A 26,878-nucleotide genomic window follows, 5' to 3' on the forward strand; every position below is an offset into this window, starting at 1 on the left:
GGCTTCGTCCCTTTCTGCTGTAACTTCAGGGGCAAAGGAAAAACTCACAGTTTGCAAGTTAGACAAGCAGCCGTGTTCTGATAGATTTAATAATTTAATCTCTCTAAAGTAAATCATATTGTTTTCAACCACGTGCGTGTGTGTGTGTGCGCGCGTGCATGTACGTGTGTATTTTCTATATATCTCCTTATAAAATAGAGCTATAGAGACAATCTACAGTTTATATTATTGATCAGATAATGATTTGATATGTTATGACAAGTGACGTCATGACGACAAGTGAATTTCCCCGTTGTGGATAAAATAAAGAAATCTAATCTAATCTAATCATCACAATGAAGTCAGAGAATAATGTCATGTAGAGCCAAAAATGTATTTATAATTTGTGTCTGCATATCTGCATCGTCCTTTTAGAGCTATAGACACAAACTAAGGCTTATACTCAATGAAAGGTGTTTGATAATCACATGATGTGAATGACATCATCATGAGTTCAAAACCAAAATTGAGTCACAAGCTACATCTCATTCAGATGATCATATGTTGCCTCTCTGACATTTTTCCTTTTACTGTTGTGTAATTTCTAATCGCCAAAGCAAACTGCACTAGTAATCTGTGAGTAGGTCTGTGTGTGTGTACACCTATTCATGTGAGTATTGGGGGGGGGGGGGGGGGGTACATATTGGCTGTCACAGCATCTCACCCTCGTTAGCCCAGAAATGGGGACATGGTGGCCAGGGCCTGATGGGACGCACGGCAATCTCATTATGAGAGGAAGCAGCCCAACTGGAGCGTAACAGGACAGGCCGGGTGTGAGGGTGGATGGGGCGGGGGGGATTTCGGGAGGAGGGGACCTGGCTCGGATCAGACTGGCACTGTGGGTCCAGGTCAGGCACAAAACCCCATCTCCTCCTTTGTGTGCCGGCCGGGCCTCCATTGTTCCAAGCCTCATTAGGGCCAGTCAGAAGAAGCTGCTGTGCAGGACGGGAGGCGTCACTCTGCTCAGTTCCCAGCAGAGACCTCGACCTGGGACGGAAACCGCTTCTCCTCGACTTCGCAGAGGGAAGAGCTGCCCACTGACTTCTCAAAGCACAGGGTGGAACTGTGGGGGGGCTGAGGGCTTCATGGGAGACATCAACATGGACGCTCCAGATTATGGGATCGCGGCGATGAGGAGGGGAAGCTACGATGATGCTTCAGCTTCTCTGCGTCCTGTGAGTATCGATCCGCTATCCGACGGCAAAAGGTGAAAGAGATCCTGTCGCTGACGGCTGCTCAGGAGATGACTCAGTGGGAGACGCTGCTTCTAATCCTTCCAGACGAATGAGTCTGACATGAGCATCTGGTTCTTTGCTCTGTGTGGGAAAGATGTTTTAATCCTGTTGTTTTCACTCGTGTGTTTCATCGAAATTGTAGGAATTGTTGTTTGACCCTAGAATGGGCCCTTTATATTTAAAAACAGGAGTGAGTCCTCTTCACGGAGGCCACCAGGTTTTTTACAGTAGCCCAAAGTGGACAAACTAAACACTTTTTGAGTTGTTATGACAACTGAAGGCTGCCACAGGTTCTCTGTCATGTTTGGAAGGAGAAGGTGAGGTGAGGGGTATTCAGCTGTAACATGCCACTTCACCACTAGATGTCACTAAACTCTACACACTGAACCTTTATCTGATCATCAGAAAATGCTACATTTGGAATAAGACCAAATTTGGGAAAAACCCATCCATGGACACAGCACCACCTATAACATTAGCAGAGCGGCGGAGTCATAGACTGTATATAAAGAGGGCGGAGTACACCCTGGACAGGTCACCAGCCAATCACAAGGCCGACATACAGAGACAATGAACTGAAGCTGTGTGTCTTTGGACAGTGGGTGGAAGCCGGAGAAAACACATGCACATACAGTGAGAACGTGCAAACCCGCAAGGTTCAGGTTTAGACCCAGAACCTTCTTGCTGTGAGGAAACCGTAGTTACCACTTTATCACCATGCCTTCTGAATATGGAATAGCCAAACAAAAGATTTTTTTCACTTTCAGAATGAGAGCGTAGTATCTGCATGTATGTGAAAGTACTGTACGTTCTATTTCCAGGCAGGTTGTACAGTGTCCTCGCCAGAAAACACAAAACACAATGTAACCCTTCCTTTCCCACCCCCCTCAAAAGTAATGACAGAAGGAGCATAACGTTTTTATACTGTTATTAACCCTCCTTAGGTCTTTTATCAGGATAACTTCTCAAATTCTGACCAAAGCCTCACTTATATTTACAGTTTATCAAATAGCTTGAGCCAAAAATCTCACAAAAACCGTCAAAATGAAGCTTTTTTTTTCTCATGTACTTTATCATTGTTGATGCAACATGTGCTCAGCTGTCAATCACACCTGCACCGGGGAGAAGATACGTACATGAAGCAGGAAGATCCGGCAGCTGGGTTCTGTCGTCACCACAGAATGAACACAACAACAAAAACAGTGTCTGTACAATCTGTTCAGTGAAATGAAGCAAAGTCAGGCATGAACTAAAGACCTCATTATCTTTACTAGTGGCCGTAGTGCACGTCCACCTCTGCCGACCTCTTTACAATCTGTGCCTCTTTGTTGTTTTTCAAAGGGAAAGCTATTCAGAGCACAAAGGACCTTATAGCAATTCATTTTATTTAAGATTCTCATTAAAACAGACATGACTTATTCAGATCTTCCCCAAATAAACATACAGGTTATTTTTAACCCAGCTCAATGAATTGTTCCAAGGGATATTGTTGAAAATGTCACAAAATCCCTGAGATTTTCTGGAAATTTGTATTTCCCATCATTTAGTCAGGTTTTGTGGGAAATCTGTTCAGTAGTTTTTGTATAATCCTGTTGACAAACAAACAAACAAACCAACCAGGATGAAAACATAACCTCTTTGTAAATATCATCATGGAAGTCTTTCATAATACTTATTTACCTCTTTCCTTTATGGTTCCTTCACTATGGAGATGTTGAACCTTCTGACATTTGCAGTCTTCTGTGGGGCAAATGTTTAATTTCAAAAACTGCAGAGACACAATCAAGTGCATGAAAAGTAAATATTAAATATGACTTCTCTCTGACTTCTGTTATCTCACAGGACTTCAAGCACTTGGCCCAGAGGCGACGCTCGGCCCCGTCCCTGGTGTTTGGGAAGGCGCTGGGGATGACGTGGTCTCCTATCAGGTGTGTACATGATTATTGGAAATCGTTTCCCCGCCACTGGACATTCTGTGCATTGTGTCTTCATACGCTCCCAGCAGAGAGCCACAAGGGCAGTTACACTGTTATCCAATTTTTCAGCTCTTGACAACTGAGTGGTTTAAGGGGAAATCGATGGGAGGGAGGACGGATGATGTTTTCAGATGAAGTACCACCTTTTTTTTTCTTCTCAAGTGGTCCATAGATCTGGGATGGAGCTGGTGCCTGCTTCTGCTTTTTGACTGGGATTAATTGGATTACTTGAGGATTTTGTGGGAATCCGGGCAGTAATCTTCCTCAGGAACAAAAACAACCAACATACAAATGTACATAACCTCCTTGGTGGAAGTAAATTCACGCAGCTACAGGTTTTTTTTTTTTTTAAAACATTTGTGTTCAGTAGGTTGACACACAGAAAAGCAGGAAAACCCAAAGTAAAACCAAAAAAACATGAAATAACTAAATAGCTTCTTAAAAACCCTGCATCATGGCTGGGTATTTTGAAAGTTGCATCACTTACAGGACTGAATCCTTACCGCCCCCAGCCAGTTTCACTTTCCTTACTACAGCCTCCACCATGGCAGCACATGGTGAAACGATCTCAAGTCGTCACAGAGGAGCATTTGAAATATCCTATAACGAAAAGGAAACCTGCTTATTCACCTTCCATGACCCTGACCCTGAGTTGAACGGAGTCAGGACACCTACAGGAGACACCGTCCACTCTGTAGCAACCACAGACCCAGATGTCCCTGTGGGAATGGCGACCACAGACCTATATGTCCCTGTGGGGGGTTCCCACAGGGACATCTGGGTCTGGACACCTGCAGGCGACACCGTCCACTCTGCACCGACCTCAGACCCAGATGTCCCTATGGGGGGTTCCCACAGGGGAGGTTTTTTTAACTGCAATTTGCACTAGTGATGACATAGGGCTGGGGCGAAGTGGCCTAGCATGATATCAAAATAAAAATCTTCACATCAATGTTGATAATTATCATTATAAATTTCACATAATACAAAAAGAATTTAGAGCTTGTTTTTGCTCCTAAGTTAAGGTTGTGGTTTGACATTTTACTAACTATTTTAATATCTTTTGTTGCTGGGAATACAGAATGAATGAACAAAATCCATTACACCTTTGCAAGATCATTTTGTTTGAGTTATATTCTAATCAAGGCCTCATGTTGGGATTCTGCCCTGTGAGAGGGACCCTGACCCCAGCGTTTGTCTTTGGTTTGAAAAGAAATCGATTTGCAGGACTGATGATTTATGTTCAACCCCCTCAGGAAAAAAAAACAAAAACACTTTTAACGTCATAACCCACCTACAGTCTGTTTCTTTGAGTGTGGGCTTTTCTTCACCTCCTCTCATATTAACTCTTTAACCTTTCAGAGTTGTTACTGTGGGAGTTGCGCAAAGACCACCAGAGCAGCCGTTGGGCGAGGACATCAAAGTAGAAAAGAAAAAGAAAAATACCAGACCAAAAAAAGACAAACCACTTTCATATTTCCACCCCTTCAGCGCTCAAACACACACACGCACACACACACTCACACACACTGGGCTTTTCCTTGAGCGGGGGTGTTTGGGGGGTGTTGGTTTCACTGTGGTGGGACTGACGTAGACACTAACTCACTCTTTACTGCACTGCGGACAGAGAGAGGCTGTCTGATAGGATAATTTAATCTTCATTTAGGCGAGAAAGTAAACAAGTATATTTTCAAAAGCTTTTCATAAAATGGGAAAAAACTTTTAAGATGTCAGATTAGCAGCTGTGGTTTCAGGTCATTTCATCCTGATGAACAGCAGCTGCAGTCATCGCACTCTTATATTTGCGTGTATCTTTCGTGTAAACTTCAAAAGGTCAGAAGTGTAACGGGGGAAAATCCCTTGGCGGCCAACATTTGAATTTCTTCCCCATTTGAAAGCAGTGGGAAGAGAGCGATGACCAAAACTGGTTTCATAATCTTTCAGAACAAACAAGTGGTACTTGGCTTGTTGAGCACTTCAGAGACACTACAGACCAACGAGTACATGTCTGGATTTGTGTTTTTCTCTTTAAAGTAATGTTTTCATCTGCGTTTCTTTGTTGGTTTGTTAGTGAGCAGTATTATGCAGAAACTACTGTAATGTTTACTATGAATCATGGTGAATAAAAAAGAAACAACCCATTACATTTTGAAATTTGGATTTGGATCAGGGGTCTTTCTTTAAGATTCTGACTCTGATTTGACGCAGATCCAAATTTAAATGTGGTTTCCTGGTCTCTTGGCTTAAGGTTAAAATGAAATATCACCGTGATTGTTCTGTGGATATGATGAAAACAGTTAATTTAATTCAGGAGAAAAGTAGTTTTGCTGTCGACTGTAATCAAAGATGTCTCAGGAATAAAAAAAGGAGCAAAAAACATAAAGACAACAAATCTGCATCCAATAAGGCCGACTTTCCTTTGTGGACAACCAAGCTTCAGCCAGTAAAGTCCATCAACACCAGTGTAATGAAATCACACCCAGTCAATGACTTTTCACTGATCCCTTCATGTAGGTGGGGCCTCCATCCACAATCCTGACCTTTTTCTTCTAATGAAACCATTGCTCCTTGCTCTTTGCGTCATTTAAGTGAAGGCTTATGAGGTTGATGTAAGTGGGTTTTCTGTTCAGGTCACTCAAACGAAAAATCTAAACCAATCACCAGAGCTCCACATCAGTCACACCTTTATCACGGATGATGATGTCGGGCAGTTTCCAGCAGCGCACCTCGTTACTCAGACCATCAACCTTAGTTTGAGCTCCAGTTAAGATTTGGTGAATCAGAATATTTTTCACTCTCCCTCTGAGCCCTCAGATATATTTAGGGACTCCTCTGTCGAGGTGATTTGGACCGCTAAGGTCGTCAAGTCGTTAAACATGAAATGATTGAAAAGAAAAGGAAAAACAACGCTACACTGGTACGTGAATATTAATCATTTGACCTGTTTGGGTTTAACAGATATTTAGAAAAAATACCTCTTGAGTTGAAGAACTTAAACGGCTCAGTGAGCTCTAATGGAGTTTTCTGCATTCACTTTATCGTTGCTTTGCATTCAAATGACTTATTATCCCTCAAGTCTTTTGTAACATGTAAATTAATAACACATGTCCACTATCACCCATTACCAGTACTTTCATGAATACCAATTCAGGTATTAAACATCTACTTTCACAATGTTCCTATAGAGTGTATTTGGAAACTCAAAGAAAAGAAAATGGCAGGAATGATATATGTGGATGGCAGCTGATGTGAAATATATATAATTACTGTGAAATTATCATTGTCCTGTTCTCACAAATCCTGATCTGACTGTGATCCCTTCCACGAATCTCTCCCTGAGCTTCAAAGTGTCAAATATGACGATAAGCATGAACAGCTGACAGGTATAATTGGATATTTTGTCAATCATGTCGCTGACCTTATGTAAAAAAAACAACACATTATATTACACAACCACTCAATTATAATTAAAATCTGCACAGTTACGATCAGGGGGCGGCGCCACATGTGCTGAGGTCTCGCTGATGCATGTCCTCGACCAATCACGAGTCAGTCTCAGCTGCCAATCCCCAAATTTCACACCATTTTTCATCCTACTCAAAAAAAGTGTAAAACCAAATCAGATTAAATCAAATCAATTCCCATCCAACTACAATTTGCTTCACTCTTGTTTGTTTGACAGCTTCCGTGTCGGTTTGAGGCTTTAACTAAATTCACTCTTTTACATCTTAAAATAGTTTGTATCAAAGCTGCCTCCAATGCCAAAGTGTTAAAATGACACATTCCAGCAACGAGAGCTTGTGTTTTGTAAACTTTAAACTTTGTTGAAAGTGATGGAAATACATATTCAAGAGAACCTGGAGCAGTTTGGCTAAAAAAAAAAATTTAAAAAAAGATAGAAAATGTTCTCAACCCACAAACCCCCCCAAAATTGATAATTAAACTTATGAGTTTGATAGTATAACCACCAAGATCAGACTGGTCCAAGATGTCCCTGTCGCTCACCCTCACCTCCCTTGTGTGTCCCCTCAGGGAGGAGGCGTCCTGCTGGGTGTCTGTGGAGCAGAGTCCATTCGTCCTCGGCCTGAGCAGCGAGAACGGACAGCTGCTGCTGGACGAGTGTGTCCAGGTCACCATGGGCTCGAAGACCAGGGAGAGACGCATGTTCCTCTTCAGCGATGTCATCGTGTTCGCCAAACTCAAGTCAGTACTAAATGTATCCTCCAGTACAACAGAGGGTGAATAACAGTCATTTCTAGACAAGAACAAAACAACACCGCTGGGAAACCACTGACATTATTTAAAATGTAGTAAACACAGTTACAATAAATAAAAACAGTTTCTGCTGAAATATGACACACATTTGTACAGCTGCAATGGGAGAAGTGAAAGGGGAAGTCAAAACAAGATGTGTATTTTTTGACAGTATACTCGGACTGTTAGGGAATCTCCCACCAGACAGTTTATTGTGTTTAGTCACTCTGACTTTAAAAAGAAGAAGAACGTTCGGTGATTCCCTCTGGGTGGAGTCACATGAGGAGAGAAACGTTTCAATGTTTTTCAAACAAGACAAATGTGAGAGAGTTGATTTTCATGCTTTCACACGAGTGTAAAATACCTCGATGCTAAAATCGTCTGAAAACGTCATCTGAAATCAGGCGAATCATGACACACGGTTTTGAAAATTATAATAATAATAATAATAATAGCAATAATAATAATAATAATAATTGTATTTGTTTAGTACTTATCTAAACAAGGTCACAAAGAGCTTCACCAAAATCCGTGGAAACAAATGAATGAAGGTATTTAATTCATTTCAATATTTAACGTCAAATCATGAAATAATAACATCAAGACCTGAAAATCGACAGAAAACATTATAATAATTATAATTATTTCAGAATTAAATATTCAGATTGAATAACTTTCTTTAAAATATTTTTGGGTAAAGAGAAATTATTAATCTGTTTGCGTAGTATAGAACCAGCATTTATCTAATTTCCCAGATTTATCCACAGCTCGATGGAACTAATTGATTTACTATAAACATGATTCACGTGGCTGCTCAGCTTCCATCTTCGAGCTGTTTATCGAAGCCGGTGGAAGTTTTCAGGCTCTTGAGTGGGAGGACGATCACGCTCATCTCAGTACCACAACCTGCCCACTGTTCCAGTAGACAGCACCAGCAGCACCACGATACCACACAGCAAACACACTTCAGGGTTTGTGACCCATCATTACTTCTGGAAATGAGTGGTACTGATCAGCGTTCAGCTTGTTGTGAGAAGCATTTCAAAAGGAGCCATGTGCTTCAAACTTCAAGTGCAGTTGGCTTATGAAAAAAAATAAGCTTTTTAGAATGTCATCCGTGGCTGTAGAGGGGGGGCATTTAATATTTCATCTCTATGAGGCCACAGAACCAGGGCACGGCGATTATGTGAAGGGCAGGAATGAACACAAGTAAATCACAATATTAACTGAGAACTGCCTTTTTGGGAAACAGCAAGTGTAAAACAGCGAGCGCTCCAAAATGTACTTGTTTGTATGTAGCACAAATAAAACTCAAGAAAATAAAGTCATCTACAAAATCAATACCTCAAACATGAATTAGATATAACAATAAGGGCGGCTGATCCTTCCATGCCTCTGGTCTGGATCCACACAAATCCTTTAATCCCACTCTCCGTGAAGAACCTAATCTTGTGGCTTTGTCTCGTACGTCAAATGTTTATTCGTTATCTTTATTTCACCTTATGCTGGCGATTATGTTTAATGTGAGCATTGATTAAAAAATGGAAATTGACAGGGAGGAGGGTGTTGGTTTTAACTGTGTGTGTGATGAAAACCCAGCGTGAACACGAACAGTTCACCCTGGGTTCCAGTTGGGGGCAGTTCACATTGAACCCGCTGAGTCTGTCCGTCCAGTGTTTCCAGATTAACTCGCCCCTCTTCTCTCTCTCTCTCTCTATACCACAACACCTCTTGAATCGCAGAGTGCAATTCTCGCTTCCTCATGCTATATGACTAATTATTAAAAACACATCACAGTCAGCAGGGTCCCTTTTCATCCATACAGTTATTATCGAACTGTTTTTTATTCTAGGAACAAATCAGTGAGAAGTGGAAGCAGTAATTACCACAATAATGGACCTTTTCCTTTGCTTTCCTTTTAACAGGTCGAGTGCCAGCTACCGTCTGAAGCACAGAGTGAGCCTCAGGGACGTCTGGCTGTACGGTTTTGAAGACGAGGCAGAGGATGAAGAGGGAACGACGGGGGATATTGACCTGAGGGTGACCCTTGTCTTGGCTTGGGCTCTCACTTTCTCTTTGGTGTGTTTTCGGTGAGCAGACCGGCAGCGACTGATTCAAGAAGCAACACATAAAGTATTCAAAAGATGAAGAATGGTGTCACAGACTGAATATAAAGATGGACCACATGACAGCTCCCCAAAAGTGAAGCAATCATATTGATAGCTTAGTGCCTGGCTGCAGTACAGGTCATGAACCCTGCCTCCTCCATGTTAGCGGATTGGACACATAGCAAAAATATCACATTAAATGATGTTTGTCAAAGATGGTGTCTGTCACTTTTAGTAGATGGTAGGCTCATTCAAATTTTACAGTTAGTTTGGTTTTAATTAGTTGATGTTGTAAAAACAGGTTGAAACATCCTGATCACTGCTGCATTGAAAGATGGCGGCTCCCGTATCCTGGATTTTTAGGGCATCACTTTTGGTAGACGTCGTCGTCCATCTTAATTAACAGTCTCTAGCTTGTGTGCAAGACAATTAAGTGTGACCTGCACAACCTGCAGGGCTGTCATCATTATGCGTTAATATATATTTGTATATAAAGAACGCTTTATCAAGAGAGAGGGCAGACATGCATTTTAATAATCAGTTACAGCACAGATCACGCAGTCTGCACACTAATTCATCCATTCATTCATAGACAGTTGGCTGGCTCCTGTAGTCCCTGTTTATTCATGTTTAATAGAACTGTGGTGGCTTTTGTGGGTTTGCACCAGGAATAACCTTTCGCTCAATTTCCGTCAGTCCAGCTGCTTCCCGATGTTTCCTCGTCTTCCCGCTAAGCCAAGTTTAATAAGGACAGAACTAAGTCTAAACAAGCTAATGAGCCCACATTCTGAAAAACCAATTCCTTTAAAGGTTTCCCAGTTGTTTTAATATGAATAGAAGAGCGAGCACAGCGGCTTCCGGCCTCGTGTTATTAAGGCCGTGAATGGAACCTGAGGCTGCTCATGGAGTATTCACACATGTAGTTCATGGTCATGAGACCTGTTGGGGAAGTGGTTAAAGAGAAAGTCCTCCCTGCAGAATCACAAGACAGAGAGCTTGCAAAATAGGAAGTGCGAAGCTGGCCTACGAGCCCGGACTCATGTGATGGGCTGAACTCAGCTGACTCTATCTGGAAACACTGGCCTTTACCATAAATCTTGGAGACGGTGCAATGAACTTTAAAAGGATGAAAGTGCGTTTCAGTAAATGGTTTGAGATAAGAGGCTCTAAATGACAATGGTTCAGGTTCTCTTATTCATTGGCGCCTACGTTTCTTGCAAAGTTATTAGACTCAAAACCATCAGACTTTGAAGGCGATGAATGAATCCCCCCCCCCCCCCCCCCCTCGGTGACATTTGAGTTGTCTGTCTGAACATTTTTAATCTGGCAATGATTCAGCGTGCGAACGATTCATTCCTGCTCTGTCTCATGGAGCCGACAGGAAACCACGTGCTCACTTGTTGACACTTGAGCCGTCTGCCTACTTAATATGCATACTGTAAGGCCATATGGTGCCGCAAAGGTTAAGCCCTTCAGGTAAACACACGTAGGTGTCGGTGTCGCTGTCCTGTTTCCACTGATCAAACATCAAAACCTCGGCAAGGAGGAAGTGGAAGGTGTCTGGTCGGGGGCCGCCGTGACGCTGCTTCCTGTTCCCATGACTGAGTTAGAGTTTCCACCAGAGTTCTTAAAAGCCGCCCCGGGTGCACGGCCGTCTCATTCCTCCCACTGTCACTGTGTGCTTCTCTCTGTGGATTAGTCTCTCATACCATGCCGTTATTTTGCCCACAGCTCACCTGAGGTGAAAGAACGCTGGTTGGAAACTCTACACAGGTAGGAAACCAATTTATATAATAATAATAATTATAATAGATATGCATTCTAATCTTGTAATTAGAATTTTTACTGTAACTCAAACAAGAAGTGTTTTTTGAACAATGCTGCCTTTTGTCAAAAATCATACATCACAACAAACTCTGAAATCAATTCAATTTAAATGATTTTCGTCCAATTGTGTTTTCATTAGCATTATAGGTCACATGGTGTCGATGTCATAAAAAAATTAGCGTCCACTCACAATGAAGAAATCTGTAAATTGATTCTCTTTTACTCTAAAACATTACGTTACAACATGATATTGATCCCCTGTTATAATTTGGCATAACAGACATTCTTTGTTGTTGTATAAAATGAAAATAAAGACCTATAAAGTTTGATGAGTAAATAGTAAGTAAAAGTAAATATATACTATGTCATTTTCTCATGACAGAAACATTAGAGACACAAAGGCGAGGGCTGGCTGTGCCTTTTCACCTCCTGACGTCCTCATGAAGGTGTTGAGTGGCAGCATCACAGTGAGTCTCACGCTGCTCGCTGCACCACGTCTATTAGAAAAACAAAACGTCTGATTTTACAAAAGAAATGACAAATCAACACCTAACTGTTCTTTTGTTCTTCGCCAACTTTCAGACTAAAGCTCTAACAGGAGGGGGCATGGAGCAACTTCCACTCGACGTAAGTACAAAGCCTGATTTCACGTGGCCTCTTGAGATATACATGTTCCAGCAAAGCGACTGCTGCGAGTGACGCCTGCAATGTCACACAGGCGGAGGAAATAGCCGCAAATTGTACAAAATTATGTAGCATTATAGCTAATAGTATCTCAATTGAACACAATAACTTAATATGTGTGTAATTGACTGCTGTTTGGGTCTTTTGTCGTCTTAATGTACAACGGAAACTCAGTCACCTGTTGGAAGGCATGACGAGCGTGGGTGTGTGATGCATGGCGACTGAGGGAAAAAAATAGACAACACACAACCCTCTTCCCTCTTTCCTCTCCTTTGCATGTTCATGTCCACTTGCAGAGTCATAACCACTTTGTCTTGTTGCTTTCGTTGCCAGGGCGATGCAAAGATAGCCATCCTGCCGAATAACCAGGAGGACAAGCTGACGCATCCCACTGGTGAGTTTGAATGTGAAAAGTTTGACAGAGGGAGGGGCTAAATAACTGGGCCGTGTGTCAAAACGAGAGTAGAGAGAACAACCACAGAGGCAGAAAAAGGAAATTCAACTGATAAGAGGGAGCAAGTGAAGAAATTGAGTTTCAGACTCTTGCACAACTCTTTTTTGTTTTCACGTTTCAATAAATTCAACAAAATCCCTCGGTTCATGTCCAACTGTTGAACAAACTGACGGATGATGCAATGTTTGCTTCCACCAGAAAAAAAGTGGAACCAAGTGGTGAAGAGGCTGAAAAAGGGCTCGAGTTTCATCAGCAAGGGCAACCGCACTGAGCCGTGCACGAAGACTCAGCTGTTCGGACTGCCCCTCCGCAAGATCTGCCCGGACCAACGCTCCCTCCCCAAACCAGTCACAGTAAGTCAACTTTCCAACCTGAACCATCACAGCTCATCTCAAGTTGTGTCCTTCTACCTCAAAATCCAGAGCAAATGACATAGTTTCATTAAATTATGAAACCACATCACTAGTTTGTTAGACACACATTGCACAACTTCTATACGTGAATAAAAAAAAAAACAGGCACTCAACATATCAGTTTCTCAGAATTTGTGAATGGCAACAGGAAACACACACACACACACACACACACACACAGCCTGTTTGTGTTTTTAATACGACTACCTCACTCCTCTCCTCTTCCTCTCCTCTCCCTCTCCTCGTCTTCCTCTCCTCTCACCAGGAGATTCTGGTGTTCCTGAGAAAGAGGGGCCCGTCCACGGAGGGAGTGTTTCGGAAACCATGCAACAACAAGAACATGAAGGAGGTCAGAGAGCAGCTGAACAGCGGCCTGGAGGTCGACCTGGGGGGGCAGCCGGTGGTTCTGCTCGTCGGGCTCCTCAAAGTGCGTTTCACACACCTCTACTATTATTAAATTTTTATTATAACTTACTCGTGCCGCATCCAGAATAATATCTCAGGCATGGGTTATAATTATTGATGCATTATTGCAATTTCTATAATGTTCAGTGCACTTAAGCATGTTACATTGAATGAATAGCACTCTAGTGCTCTACCCTTTGAATACCACACGTGGCACATCTAACCGTCTCTATCAATAAGTGGCTCATCACCGTTCTCCTCGTGTTCATCACAGAGTTTCCTGAAGGAACTTCCTGGCAGCCTGCTGGTGTCTGAACTTTACGACAGCTGGATGACGGCTCTGGACAACGAAGACACTCCGCAGAGAGCTGTGGAAATTGGAAAGTAAGTAATCGATATCTGCTAATGAGTCGGCAGCAATTTTCTGCCACTGCCATCCATTTATATGACCTTTATGTATATGAAGGGAAATCTGTTGGTGTTTTCATCAGTGTTCTGTGGTGTGTATGAAATAGATGTTTTTTTGAATGGAGTTATGCAGAGAATCATCTGTCAGCAGGCTGAGCCCAGACCACTTCTCTTTTTTGGTTTAAAAAAAAGGAAGAAACTTAAAAAATAAATAAATTAAAAAAAAGACCGCCAAACTAATCTTCCTGTTCTCTTTTTGTCCACCTTCCCTTACCCTTTTTTTTTCTACCTGCTAACCAGGGTGGTAGACGAGCTGCCGGAGCTCAACAAACTCCTCCTTCAGCATCTCGTGTGCGTCCTCCATCACATCCTCCAAAACGCCGACATCAACAAAATGGGCGCCCACAACCTGGCGGTGTGCATCGCCCCCACGCTGCTGCAGCTGGACGGAGCCACGCTGGATGAGCAGAAGGAAAAGATGCAGAAGGTAAAAAGTTGTGCTGTGAAACTGTTTTCACACTTCCTGGGGCTTTGAAGCTCTGCGGTTCACAGAGCAGAAAACCTCCACGGGTTTCAGAAGTAAGGTCAAACTAGCTCCGCCCCTGTTGGCTGCTTGTTGAGCCACGTGATAATAGGACAGAGTGGAGCACTGTTCTTCATATCAGCTTTCATTTTAAGAATTCTTTAATCTAATTTTCCGTTTTAGTTTCTACCACCGATATTGTTGTGAATATGACAATAACAAAAACATTTGTTTCTGATTTGCTGCAGGTCACAGAACTCACCGAGGTTCTGATCGAGCACTGGGACATACTTGGAGAGAACATCCCCAACCTGCTGGACACCGATGAAGGTAATGAAAACCAGACCCTCCTTTTAATTTCTGTTATTTATATGTTTATTGAACAAACATGCAATCATGTTGCTCCCGCTGCCAATAGAGAAAGTAAACAATATGGAGAGTCATAAGAAAAAGTCTTAAATAGTTGTAAGGTCTTTCAGTATGTTTAGGTTATGTCTGCTCCTGTGTCTCTGTGAGTTATTTCTCAACGATACAGATATTGACACACAGATAAAACTTGAGTAAATGAGAATAATCGTTGGATAATCTAGAGATCTAATCCTCTTTCTTTTCTCGCTCTACAGAGTCTCTGTCGTCCCTGCACCATGACTCAGCGTATGACAGCACCGGCGATGGGGAGGCAGGCGAGAGCAGCAGCTCCACACATGGAGGGTGTGGTTCGTGTTCCTCCCTCAGTCCCTCCACCCGCACCACTTCTTGGGCATCGGACGCGGCCTTCAACCCGAAGAAGCCGTTCAACCGTCGCTGCTCCGAGCCCATCATCTTCACCTCCCCGGACCTCGAGGGCCTGTTTGGCCACACCCGGAGCCACGAGGACTGCTCCATGGAGAGCAGGGACTTTGAGGAGCAGCCTCTGACAAAGCAGATCTCTGACGACTCCTTCTTGGCCAAAGGACGAGCAGGACACAGGTCGGTCCTGTCTTTTCCCAAACTGAGAAGCAGCTCAAACTTGGATTCTCTGCCCTACATGGCAGGTAGTCGCGTCAAGGACTGCTCGTGCTCTTCCCTGGAGAGCGCCGCCTCAAACCAGTCAGAGGGCTCTGTTTTCACCAGCTCCCCAGTGGGGTCACCATCCTGCCCCAGGAGAGCAAACACCTCCAGCCCACCACTAGTGGCTGCAAAGGCTCAACAGGAAATCGTCAGACCGATTCCGTCTGAGAAGAGGCATTCACAGTCCATGAGGGTGGCCAGTAAAGTCCTAATGAGGACCAGGAGTCTAGGAGCGTTCGGCAGGAGCAGCCTGAAGAGAGACTCCCAGAAGGAAAACTCCTTCCCTTGTGAAACGCTCCAGGAGGACGCTCAGAGCGAAGCAGATCCTCCAGCTGAGCCTCTGCACAGGCAGCGCCCCCTGTCAGCCATCGAGGTGTTTAAGCAGGTGGACAGCCGGCTGCCCTGCAAGCCTCCGCCATACGAGAGGGCCGTGCAGAACATGGGCCTCCCTCCGCAGTATGGAGCCATGACTGTACAGGATGCCATGGTGCTGGAGAGGAGGTCCCGCCCATCCTCTGTGAATTATGACTTCCCACCCACCTGTCCCGTCCCTCAGTTCACAGACTGCTTTTCCCAAGCAGCGCAGGACAATGGGGGCGTTGTCGAGCGGCGGCATCCTTACCGCCAGAGAGCCATGTCCGAGTCCGTGTCCAAAAGCCACCACGACGCCGTGTCACGGAGATGTAGTCAGCCGGTGTTCGAGGAGTTCTCTTATGCCCAGGAGTCGTACGTTTGATTTACTCTGGAACTGATTCACATGTTTGATTTATCTCGCGTCTTTTTCATTTCTATCCCTACTGGGCCACATCAGATTTTTTCTTACCTCGAAAGGTTCATTTTATTGTGCTGTTTTGAACGCTTACTGTAGCCTTATCATAGCAGCTACTTTCTACTTCTTATCTTTATCTTATCGTTTTGTATATAGAAATGTTCTATGTGTCACTGTTTCACTTTGAATGCAAGCTATGTGCCGCCGCTGTGGTTGCACTGTCCAAGTAGTACTGTTTAGAGTACAGATATTAAATATGTGGTGTTATGATAGATATTTAGTCTATCCCAATGAAGCTATGAAGACACAGTTTGCCATGGAGAAAATATGCTATTCCTTTTGTTGATGTAGAGAATATGTACAGTTGAGCATGTTGAGCACACTGCTCATGTTTTTGTGTAAACCCTCTTCACCTTGATCTCCCTCTTCAACTACATTAAAGCACTTTTCTGATAATTCAATGCTTTGTTTACTTGTTTGCTGGATGTGTAAATAGATACACAGATAGAGATTGGTAACCTCAGTCAAGGACTGTTGTTAAAAATAAATGATTGAAAGAACAAACTGAGTTTTCTCTTCTGTCTCTAGGAGCGTTGAGAAGGTTTCTTTTACTCAACTTCGATTCATTGCGTAACAGCGGCTAACGAGCCTCAATTGAGAGAACAGCGTGTTCTGGCTCATACAGTTTGCTGAAACAGAAGGAAACCAGACACGGTCACATGGACGGATTTGGTTTTTCTCTGAATCGCTCTTCCTCTTATCTGTGACTGCACGATGAGCTGATGCCACCTCGTCTTCCTTCCTTTTCTGCAGGGTGTTATCGCTTTGTTTCCTTCCTTGACAAGTTGTTTTAATCTAAAACCCTGACAATGTGATTGATTTGAGCCTCATTTAGCTAAATATAATTGTGACATTTAAGATTAAGACCAGTAATCTCTATTAAATTATCGTTTTGAATAATGAATTACACTAGAATAAAGATAAAAAAACAGCATCTGTTTTCCAAACATCCATTACACTTGGTCTGCAGGGATTATTAAAATCAAATGTTCATTAAATCGAGTCAAAAGAGACGTTTGTTAAACTCTGCGCTCACTATGGTCATGTGAAGGGGGAACAAAAAAAGAGGAAGTTCAACACAACGTAACTCAACACAACCACAAGCTTAATTAACAGGGAAGAAACATGGAGACTTGAACTACCTTAAATTAAAAAAAACACATATTTAAATCTGTAGCGTGGTTCATGTCCCATCTGTTAACATGGCGGAGGTGGGATTCATGGAAATATGTTCTGCAGCCATGCAGTCACGTGGCAGCGGACACGTTGTGGCTTCCCTTTTTGGGAGCTGCCGTGTCGTCCATCTTCATTCACACTTCATGTATAACACCTTGAATGCTACCACTGCAACCAGAACCTCAGAAAAGCTGAAGTGAGTGAGTGGTTGGATTGATAGAATGGATTCTAGCAGTTTAATCGAGTGGATTTAAATGGGATTTCATTCGGGGGCTGTTGAGCCTTGGCAGAGGAATGAGCTCTGTGGATAATTACACTTTAATCAATCAAGGAAAAACCAATCACACATCCGTTTATTTTGATCTACTCTGTCAGATTGTGACTGAGCAGATTGATTGATTGATTGATTGACTTCCTCAGCGGTTGGCGTCGACTCAGTTGTCATGGAGATAGATGCTTACACTTGATCTTCACACATATGCACTCAGCGAGTTCATCTGATTAAATAGCGATTTTTCTGTATATGATGCGCTTCACGAAGGCAGCTTATTTATTTTATCCTGTTGCATTGGATTGCATCATACAGCTCAACTGTTAAGGTTATCTTGTACTTCCACACACATTGTGCATTTTTTAATTACTAAAATGCCCGACCTGTATAAGTTGCTGAGCTTCAACTGCTTCCACTGCCACATACAGAAGGCCCCTCTTACTATACTTAGAGCAGATGCACGTCACTAACTCATTAATAGCTATTTTTCCACTCGTCTACGTTATGAGTCATGATGTCTGTTTTGAGAAGGATGAGCCAGCGTCTCGAGGGCCACGAAATTTCTGCTCCTATTTTGTAAATAAAGTTTGAAATAGTCAAAATATACTTATAAAGATGAAAATAAAAGGTGATGGTGCCGTGAGTCGCTTGCACTGAGAGACAGAGAAAAGATGGACGTGGTTGAAGTAGGCTCTGCCGGTTGTGCAACCTGATGGCTGCCTGTCAACACTAATGAGAGAAGGCTCACACGGCGACTAGCTGAACAGTCCTTCGATAATGAGCAACGATTTGTGATGGCAGAAGCACAAACAATATAACACGCAGGGGTGGGGGTGGTGGGACGAGAGAACCCCAGCCCCCCCGATGACACAAAGGGCTCCACCACACTCATCTGAAAAGACATTCATTAAAAAAGAAGGAGATTCAGAAACACGTGATGTAGCTCCAGCAGAGTGGTCCTCCACAGCTGTGGCTATATTCGGTTGGTGTTGTGAATGCAGTGTGGTTTTCATGGAGATGTTATGCAATCCTTTTGTTTGGATATCTAAAGTAAACAGTCAGCCTGTTATGCAACTCTCATATGCTAATGTACTCAAATGAGGCACCATCATCTCTGGAGCTGTGGTATTGGTGGGAGTGATATTGGAAGTACAGGTGGTCTTGGTATATTTAGCATGTTTGTGCTTTGCTGAAAAAACTGAGGCACAGTTGTTCCCCAAGTAAAATCTCTGACGTGGAAAGTAATGAGGGAGCCAGCTCGGTCCAGACCACAGAGGCCTCACCTTTGTCCCCACACACAAAGAGTGGAGCTGACACCGGTGCCCCATTAATCACTGACACTTTTTACAGAGCTGAGAATCTTTGTGGTTTGCAAGTTCCTGCCACCCACATTTCCCTGTCGCCTGCAGATGATGCACGGTTTTGTTTTGCTTGTGCACCGCTTAAATGTGCCGACGTGGCAGCGGAACACAGGGTCTGCAGCAAAGCCGGCGATAATAGTTGGACATGTTACTGTGTGCTCACCGTAATAATCAAACACATGAAAATGAATTCCAGTTCTTAAAATGCTTTTATCTTTGTCTCATGCTGTGCAGAAATGAGAGTTTGAAGAGCAGCTCAGCACGTTAATTTGTGTTGTAACATGAATGTGATTCACACTAAAGACGTTTTAACAAGAGCCCGGACGCACTATCCTGATTGTGATGGTGGCAGCTATGAGGCAACCTTCAGTGGACTATTCTGTCAGCTGGCTGATTCTAGTGGATTTTCAGCTGTTGTGGCTCCTGAGACTGAGCGGAATAAATTTACAGAGAAGATGAGCTCCAATCAGGAACAAGTGGAGCGACAGGACAGACCCGGCAAACTCATGGTTTAAAGATGCCTGCTTACAGATTAATGGAACAACTTGCATTCCTATAAATGCTTTTGAGGGTAAAAGCTGAATTTTTCTATGGCCCAGAATGCAAAATTGTGTTCGATTGAGTCCAAGGCTTTCAAGAAAACAAAACTGTTACTGCTCAGTGTCATCAGTCAGGTCTGATGTTGATCGATATGAGTCAATGCCTCATGAAACCAGTTTTGTTTTTTTGTGTAAAAACATCTCCTATTCTTTAAGCAAAAATCCGAGCAACGGTTCTGTAAATATTTGTCAGTTGTGCAACAGTTGTCAATGAAAAGTGGAAACTTACTTCCAAATTGGAGGAAGTAATAATGTAACATTCAGAATTAATAAATCTGGTTATTAACAACTTTATTCTCAACTACTCCCAACTTGAAAATAAGAGAGTGCACAGATGTGTAAACAACTATATATGAATCAAATATAGAGGAGGGGGAATTGTTTATTATTCTCTATTAGAAGTTAGTTTTTTAGGGTGTTTCACCTGTAGAGTTTTTCTAATTGGCTGTTGTTAACGGAAGTGACGTGGTGGCAGATACCTTCCACTTCCTGGAGACGGTTGCCACAACCATCTGTTGCCTCCTGGACGTTTCGGGCTCAACGGATCAGAACCGTCCCAGCTTCGTCTCCTCTGCTTTCTGACGCTTTCCCTGAGAGATGGCGTCTGCTCCTCCGAACCACAGAGAACACAGCGGGACCTACACGTTCTCCAGCCGGCCCCGAGCCGTGGAGCCCCGCAGCAAATACAAGGAAGCTCCGGATGAACAGTTCGTACCATCGGGAAACTTTTATCATGCCAACGAAGAGCTAATGTTTCTAACGTAGCTTCACAGGGCGTCTCTTAGATTCACCATCCAAACCAGTGATGTGTGGAGAGAGAATGAAATGATGCAAAAAGAAAAATTGACATTATCCTGCTGAAATGTGAAATATGATGTTTTCATTAAAGGTTCTTATACTTTATTTGAGTGCCTGTACTTTAAAGTACTTTGAATCATGCTGTGGAGGAAGTTGTTTGAGCTTTTAAATGTACCACTTAAACCAGCAGGGTATGAATTAATTTGATATAATTAGGTATAGCTCAAGAAGCCACTCAATTGCTAAGCACCTTGAAATATGTGGTATATGATATAATAACCCTCAGGAATAGACCATTCTGCATTCTGAGTACTTTGTTGTTTTAAGTAGATTTTTTACATAATAAGATAACATTTTAATGTAGGTTATTTTTCTTTCACCATTAGACAGGAAAAATATCTACATATAATATCACAAATTTAAGAAAAATTAATTTGATTATCCAGCACTTCTCAAAAACAAAGTTAGAACGATCTACACAAATAACAAACACACCCAAAAGTAAAAAAACACATCATATACAATGAAACACATTTATAAAAAATGTTTATTATGAAAACAGCTTTATTTTATTCTATTTTATTTTTTGGGGACAATACAGGACACACAGTAACTATGGAAACATTATGTATGACCGTCGTATTATCCGAGGAAATACTTATGCTCAACAAATCATACCAACCGTAAGTATGACATGTTTTTCTCTGCTTTCCTCCTGATTGATTTGTTCTCCTCTGGAACACTTTATTTTAAAGATTTGTTTTTGTCCTGACCCATTTACAGACAGCTCAGGCGGACCCTGCTGAAATACAAAGACAGCAGGAGATCAGGCGGAAAGCCATCGCTATAAAACGAGCTCAAGAGCAGTGCAGGGCCAAGACTCCTGAAGCTTTGCAGGGCCGACAACACATTGATGTACAAACAGGTAAAACATGTTATTCTTAACAACTTCAGAAGTTGTACCACTGCGTGGTAAGAAAGTGTCTTTTTTGAAATAATCATTTGAAATACTTATTTTCAGATCTTTATCTTGAAGAACTGAGTAATGTTATAGTGGCCACAGATATTGAGTGTCAGACTGATGCTTTCCTGGACAGACCAGCGTCCCCACTCTTCATACCGGCCAAATCCGGAGAAGATGTTGCAACACAGATAGAGGAGGGAGAGGTGGGTGAAACAAAGGATATGTGGTCACATTTTATCGAATGTAAAACAATGTTAGACCTTTTGTTATTAATTACTTAGAGTGGAAGGTCCACCAATTTTACACCTAAAGATTTATTTTTTATTCTATCATCTCTTCTGTCGCTACTACCACTACTAAACCCAATTAGATTATCACATCATCTGGGTTATAGTACGTTAAGAAAACATTAAATTGAAAGGAAATGGAAGTCCAGTTTTTAAACTTAGGTTGTGGTGTTTAAAACGGTGAACTGGTTGCATTATGGGAACTGTTTGTTTTTGTTTTACCTTGACCCTAATAAGCAACACTATTTATTTTTTCTTTAATATCTGCAGGTTTGTCCAAATAAAACCTGATTTTAAATTACACAACACAGCACCACTCATGACCAGTGTGTTGTGCAGTTGTTTGACTTTGACAGGGAGGTGCAGCCCGTGGTGGAGGTGCTGGTGGGTAAGACTATCGAGCAGTCTCTGCTGGAGGTGATGGAGGAGGAGGAGCTGGCCTCTCTCCTGGCCCAGCAGAGGGCCTTCCATGAGCTGCGGAATATCCATCTGGCAGAAGTGCAGCGCCTTCAGGAGAAGGAGAGACGCCACAGTGAAGAAAAGGTAAGTTAAATTCTGTTGAGTACTCTGGTCTGAACTTCATGCTGCTTGTCTTCCCCCTAGAATCCACCAGTAAATCTATTAGCTATATGCCATATCAGAAGAATTAATGAAAAACAGATACAGAAACTATACCTGTAATCTAAAAAGTTCCCACTGATCTTCAGGAGCGGAGGATTGCACAGCAGAGGGAGATGCTGCAGAAAGAAAGAGAGACTGCAGAGAAGATTGCTGCCCGGGCGTATACCAAGCAGTACCTGGCTGACCTTCTACCTGCAGCCTTCAGCTCGCTCAGAACTCACGGATTCTTTAACGACCCGGTGGAGACAGGTCGGCGTCCGTATCATGCTCATATGATCTGTGTATTTATACCTCTCCTACTTTTAACCTGTTGTCGTATTTGTGTCTCTGATTTCCAGATATTGAGACAGATTTCCTACCATGGCTGATGGATGAGGTGAACAGAACATTGGAAAGGAGATTTGCAGCTAGAGAGCTTCTGGACAGTAAGAGAATTCTGTATAATAATATTAAATTTAGACATTCCTCTGCTCAACCTATTGTCTTATTTTCTCACTGAGTAGTACACAAACACGCAAACACACAAAAGAATATACAAAAGTACAAATAACAGTAACGGATATAAGCCAAATAGTTTGTACCCTCTAGAAAGTTTAGACTAAAACCAAGACAGGATTTGTGTCGATGCACCTTTTCTCTCTCGTTATTATAGTTGCCAGTCAAGTTATTTCACAAATGCTCCACCAGGGGTCATCAGGTCATAGACACTGTTGGACCGCCATCTAGTGGTTATTTGCAAACACGACAGAGATCACAGTCAGTTCTGTTTATGGCTGTTTCAGATATCATCCATGATGTCGCTCAGAAGAGACTGGAGCAGTTCAAGGAGCCGGAGACATAACCAGACAAATCTGACGTATCACATGGAGAGACTCAATGTCAAGAAGATTTTTTTGTCCATCAAAAAAACTTATGAGGACTTCTTTATTACTTTGCAATGTAACAATGAGCAACATCTCACAAGTGGAGACTTTCACTGCATTATCATCTGTACATTCAAGTATTTCCATATGTATATTTATGTAGCCTGTCGTGCATATCTATATCTGATTCAATATCTGGACTTTTTCTGCAGATATGCAAATCTGATAGTTTCTTGATTGTTTTGCTTAGTTTCCATTTATCTGGAAAAATAAGTAGAAAATTTCTTTCCTTCACTTGTCTTTAGTCCGGCAGCTTTGGGTGTCGCGGTATATATAAAAAATACAAAACATTTTGTGAGTCTCTATTTGCTGTCTTGTAACACAAAAACACAGAATACATGTAGTCAACCTATAGAGAATAAATATAAATGGAGACTCACAAAGATCTGGGAATACAGTCTCTGAGTTCTTAACTATCCATAGACAGCAAGATCATGCAAATGGATATGATAGATGTGAAGCTTTTCTTGATTCATTTTGGTTCCAACCCCCGAGAGCTAGCAAACTATCTAATAAACTTTCATAAACCAGTGTATATCTCATTGAATAAATCACAAACATCTTTAGTTGCTCTCAGACAGAGTGGCATCACAGGCAGCCGCCTCTGTTGCCTCACCATGTGACAACAAAGACAGCTGCCTCTAAACAGTGTGGCATCAAAGACACTTGCCTTTACATATTAGTGGCTGTTTTTCTGCTTGGCCTCACTAGAGACGATTTGAGCTTGGCACTTTTGTTACAGAAGTGACAGTTTCCTTATAAATGGCGTCTGCTTCTCAGAACCAAAGAAAACCCAGCGGGGATTGCATCTTCGCCGGCCATCGCCGACCCGTGGAGACCCGCGGCAAATACAAAGAAGCTCCGGATAAACATGTAAACATAATGTATGACCGCCGTATTGTCCGAGGAAATACTTTTGGTCAACTCGTCATACCAACCGTAAGTATGACATGTTCAATCTTTCTGCTTTCTTCCTGATTGATTTGTTCTCCTCTGGAACACTTTATTTTAAAGATCTGTTTTTGTCCTGACCCATTTACAGACCGCTCAGGCGGACCCTGCTGAAATACAAAGACAGCAGGAGATCAAGCGGAAAGCCATCGCTATAAAACGAGCTCAAGAGCAGTGCAGGGCCAAGACTCCTGAAGCTTTGCAGGGCCGACAACACATTGATGTACAAACAGGTAAAACATGCTATTCTTAACAACTCCAGAAGTTGTACCACTAAGAAGACAGAACTGTTTTTTAAAAATACTCATTTGAAATTCTTCTTTTCAGATCTTTATCTTGAAGAACTGAGTAATGTTATAGTGACCACAGATATTGAGTGTCAGACTGATGCTTTCCTGGACAGACCAGCGTCCCCACTCTTCATACCGGCCAAATCCGGAGAAGATGTTGCAACACAGATAGAGGAGGGAGAGGTGGGTCAAACCAAGGAGATGTGGTCACATTTTATCGAATATAAAACAATGTTAGACCTTTTGTTAGTAATTACTTAGAGTGGAAGTTCCATAAAGATTTATTTTTTATTCTACCATCCCCTGCTGTGTCGCTACTACCACTACAAACCCAAAGTAGATTATCACATCATCTGTGTTATTGTAGTTTAAGGAAACTTTAAATTAAAAGGAAATGAAAATCCAGTTTTATAAACTTGGGTTGTGGTGTTTAAAACAGTGAATGATCCTGACAAGCAAAAGATGACTTGTGTTGCTTGTAAGTCTCCCAACTTTGATTAAGTAAACGTTAAATAACTTCTAGAATATTTGCAGGTTTGTTTAAATCAAACCCAATATTATAAATTGTGCAGCAGAGCCCCACTCATGACCAGTGTGTTGTGCAGTTGTTTGACTTCCACAGGGAGGTGCAGCCCGTGGTGGAGGTGCTGGTGGGTAAGACTATCGAGCAGTCTCTGCTGGAGGTGATGGAGGAGGAGGAGCTGGCCTGTCTCCAGGCCCAGCAGAGGGCCTTCCATGAGCTGCGGAATATCCATCTGGCAGAAGTGCAGCGCCTTCAGGAGAAGGAGAGACGCCACAGGGAGGAAAAGGTAAGTTAAATTCTGTTGAGAACTCTGGTCTGAACGTCATGCTGCATGTCTTCCCCCTAGACTTCATCAGTAAATCTATCAGCTGATAGGTTTGTTTGCTTATGTTGCCAGGGTAATGCCTCTGTCAATCAAATGTGATCAAACTGTAACCTCACAGCCCTGATGAGGCAGATTAACGAGGCTCTTCAATATATAACTTTTATCAGTTTCTAACTAGGATTTTTTTCTCACTTCAAATTCATGTTACAGAAAATGCTTAAACTAAGTTTTTTGGTGCTTTAACTCAGTGGAGCTCCAGCTGTAGGATATCGTTGGCGATTCAAGGAATCATTATAAGTTTCACAAGTCCTTTTTACGCCGAATCACCCAGAGATCACTTGTAAATCATTACAATTATTTTTTGTTTAACGATGTTCCTGATTCTTTGGTGGTTGTCCTCACTTGCACTCCCACTATCTGCTCAGTTTTCATGACGATTCCATGTAAACTCTCTGTTGTCACAGTCATAAAGGACTTTTTTTTTGCATACTACTGTATTGCTTAGAAGGAACCGTCAAACATTTACATAGCAAATACAACGGCCTCAATAAAAAGCATGTAGGTTTATGTCCTGTTCTGCCATATCAGAAGAGTTTATCGAAAACAGATACAGAAAAATATACCTGTAATCTAAAACGTTCCCACTGATCTTCAGGAGCGGAGGATTGCACAGCAGGAGGAGGTGCTGGAGAAAGAAAGAGAGACTGCAGAGAAGATTGCTGCCCGGGCGTATACCAAGCAGCACCTGGCTGACCTCGTACCTGCAGCCTTCAGCTCGCTCAGAAGCAACGGCTACTTCGACGACCCCGTGGAGACAGGTCAGCGTCCGTTTGCCACAAAGCTTCCATGCATGCTTCAAACTCACCTACCCCCCCCCCTTTACTGTCACACCGGGGCATCACGGCACTCCACTGCAAATTCATTGATATTTCCACCCATATGATCTGTGTATTTATACCTCTCCTACTTTTAACCTGTTGTCGTATTTGTGTCTCTGATTTCCAGATATTGAGACAGATTTCCTACCATGGCTGATGGATGAGGTGAACAGAACAATGGAAAGGAGATTTGCAGCTAGAGAGCTTCTGGACAGTAAGAGAATTCAGTATCATAATATTAAATTTAGACATTCCTCTGCTCAACCTATAGGCACATGTCTTATTTTCTCACTGAGTAGTGCATAAATACGCAAACACACAAAAGTAGAAATAGTAATGCATATCAACCAATAAGTTTGTACCCTCTAGAAAGTTTAGACTTAAACCCAAACAGGATCTTTGTCGATGCACCTTTTCTCTCTAGAGTTTATATTTGACAGTCAAAAGTTATTTCACAAATGCTCCACCAGGGGTCATCAGGTCATAGACACTGCTGTACCGCCATCTAGTGGTTATTTGCAAACATTGCAGAGATCACAGTCAGAATTTGTGTTTATCACTTTTTTCAGATATCCTCCATGATGTCGCTCAGAAGAGACTCGAGCAGTTCAAGGAGCCGGAGACAAATAATAAATAATAACCAGACAAATCTGACGTATCACATGGAGAGACTCTGTGAAGATTCAATGGCATGAACATTTAATTA

The 26,878-nt window shown here is 42.4% G+C and overlaps 3 protein-coding genes across 3 annotated transcripts; all 3 read left to right on the forward strand.

Moving 5' to 3' along the window:
* Nucleotides 1-1,124: 1,124 nt before the first annotated feature.
* Nucleotides 1,125-16,601, forward strand: tagapb (T cell activation RhoGTPase activating protein b). Its single transcript, XM_061092024.1, has 14 exons — nucleotides 1,125-1,214; nucleotides 3,117-3,202; nucleotides 7,283-7,453; nucleotides 9,430-9,544; nucleotides 11,312-11,385; nucleotides 11,822-11,906; nucleotides 12,022-12,066; nucleotides 12,457-12,517; nucleotides 12,776-12,930; nucleotides 13,256-13,417; nucleotides 13,670-13,779; nucleotides 14,104-14,290; nucleotides 14,575-14,656; nucleotides 14,950-16,601. The coding sequence occupies exons 1-14, from the start codon at nucleotides 1,125-1,127 to the stop codon at nucleotides 16,110-16,112; spliced, it is 2,586 nt and encodes an 861-aa protein (XP_060948007.1). The 3' UTR covers nucleotides 16,113-16,601.
* A 3,608-nt stretch (nucleotides 16,602-20,209) lies between these two features.
* LOC133024864 (radial spoke head protein 3 homolog B-like) lies at nucleotides 20,210-23,123 on the forward strand. Its single transcript, XM_061092027.1, has 8 exons — nucleotides 20,210-20,319; nucleotides 21,012-21,093; nucleotides 21,203-21,335; nucleotides 21,432-21,577; nucleotides 22,001-22,204; nucleotides 22,369-22,531; nucleotides 22,621-22,707; nucleotides 23,065-23,123. Exons 1-8 carry the CDS (start codon nucleotides 20,210-20,212, stop codon nucleotides 23,121-23,123), a joined length of 984 nt encoding a protein of 327 aa, XP_060948010.1.
* Nucleotides 23,124-23,967: 844 nt separating this feature from the next.
* Nucleotides 23,968-26,809, forward strand: LOC133024865 (radial spoke head protein 3 homolog). The gene is made up of 7 exons (XM_061092028.1): nucleotides 23,968-24,144; nucleotides 24,257-24,389; nucleotides 24,484-24,629; nucleotides 25,052-25,255; nucleotides 25,950-26,112; nucleotides 26,300-26,386; nucleotides 26,742-26,809. Exons 1-7 carry the CDS (start codon nucleotides 23,968-23,970, stop codon nucleotides 26,807-26,809), a joined length of 978 nt encoding a protein of 325 aa, XP_060948011.1.
* Nucleotides 26,810-26,878: the final 69 nt, after the last annotated feature.

Source organism: Limanda limanda, chromosome 18 (genome assembly GCF_963576545.1).
Source record: "Limanda limanda chromosome 18, fLimLim1.1, whole genome shotgun sequence".
In the NCBI taxonomy this organism is placed as follows: Eukaryota; Metazoa; Chordata; class Actinopteri; order Pleuronectiformes; family Pleuronectidae; genus Limanda; species Limanda limanda.

Coding starts and splice junctions, on each gene's coding strand:
- tagapb (XM_061092024.1), top strand. CDS start 1,125: ATGGGAGACATCAACATGGACGCTCCAGATTATGGGATCGCGGCGATG. Junction 11,907..12,021: donor TGTTGAGTGGCAGCATCACA/GTGAGTCTCACG, acceptor GCCAACTTTCAG/ACTAAAGCTCTAACAGGAGG. Junction 13,418..13,669: donor TGCTCGTCGGGCTCCTCAAA/GTGCGTTTCACA, acceptor TGTTCATCACAG/AGTTTCCTGAAGGAACTTCC.
- LOC133024864 (XM_061092027.1), top strand. CDS start 20,210: ATGGCGTCTGCTCCTCCGAACCACAGAGAACACAGCGGGACCTACACG. Junction 20,320..21,011: donor AAGGAAGCTCCGGATGAACA/GTTCGTACCATC, acceptor GGGACAATACAG/GACACACAGTAACTATGGAA. Junction 21,094..21,202: donor CTCAACAAATCATACCAACC/GTAAGTATGACA, acceptor CAGACAGCTCAG/GCGGACCCTGCTGAAATACA.
- LOC133024865 (XM_061092028.1), top strand. CDS start 23,968: ATGGCGTCTGCTTCTCAGAACCAAAGAAAACCCAGCGGGGATTGCATC. Junction 24,145..24,256: donor GTCAACTCGTCATACCAACC/GTAAGTATGACA, acceptor CAGACCGCTCAG/GCGGACCCTGCTGAAATACA. Junction 24,630..25,051: donor CACAGATAGAGGAGGGAGAG/GTGGGTCAAACC, acceptor TGTGTTGTGCAG/TTGTTTGACTTCCACAGGGA.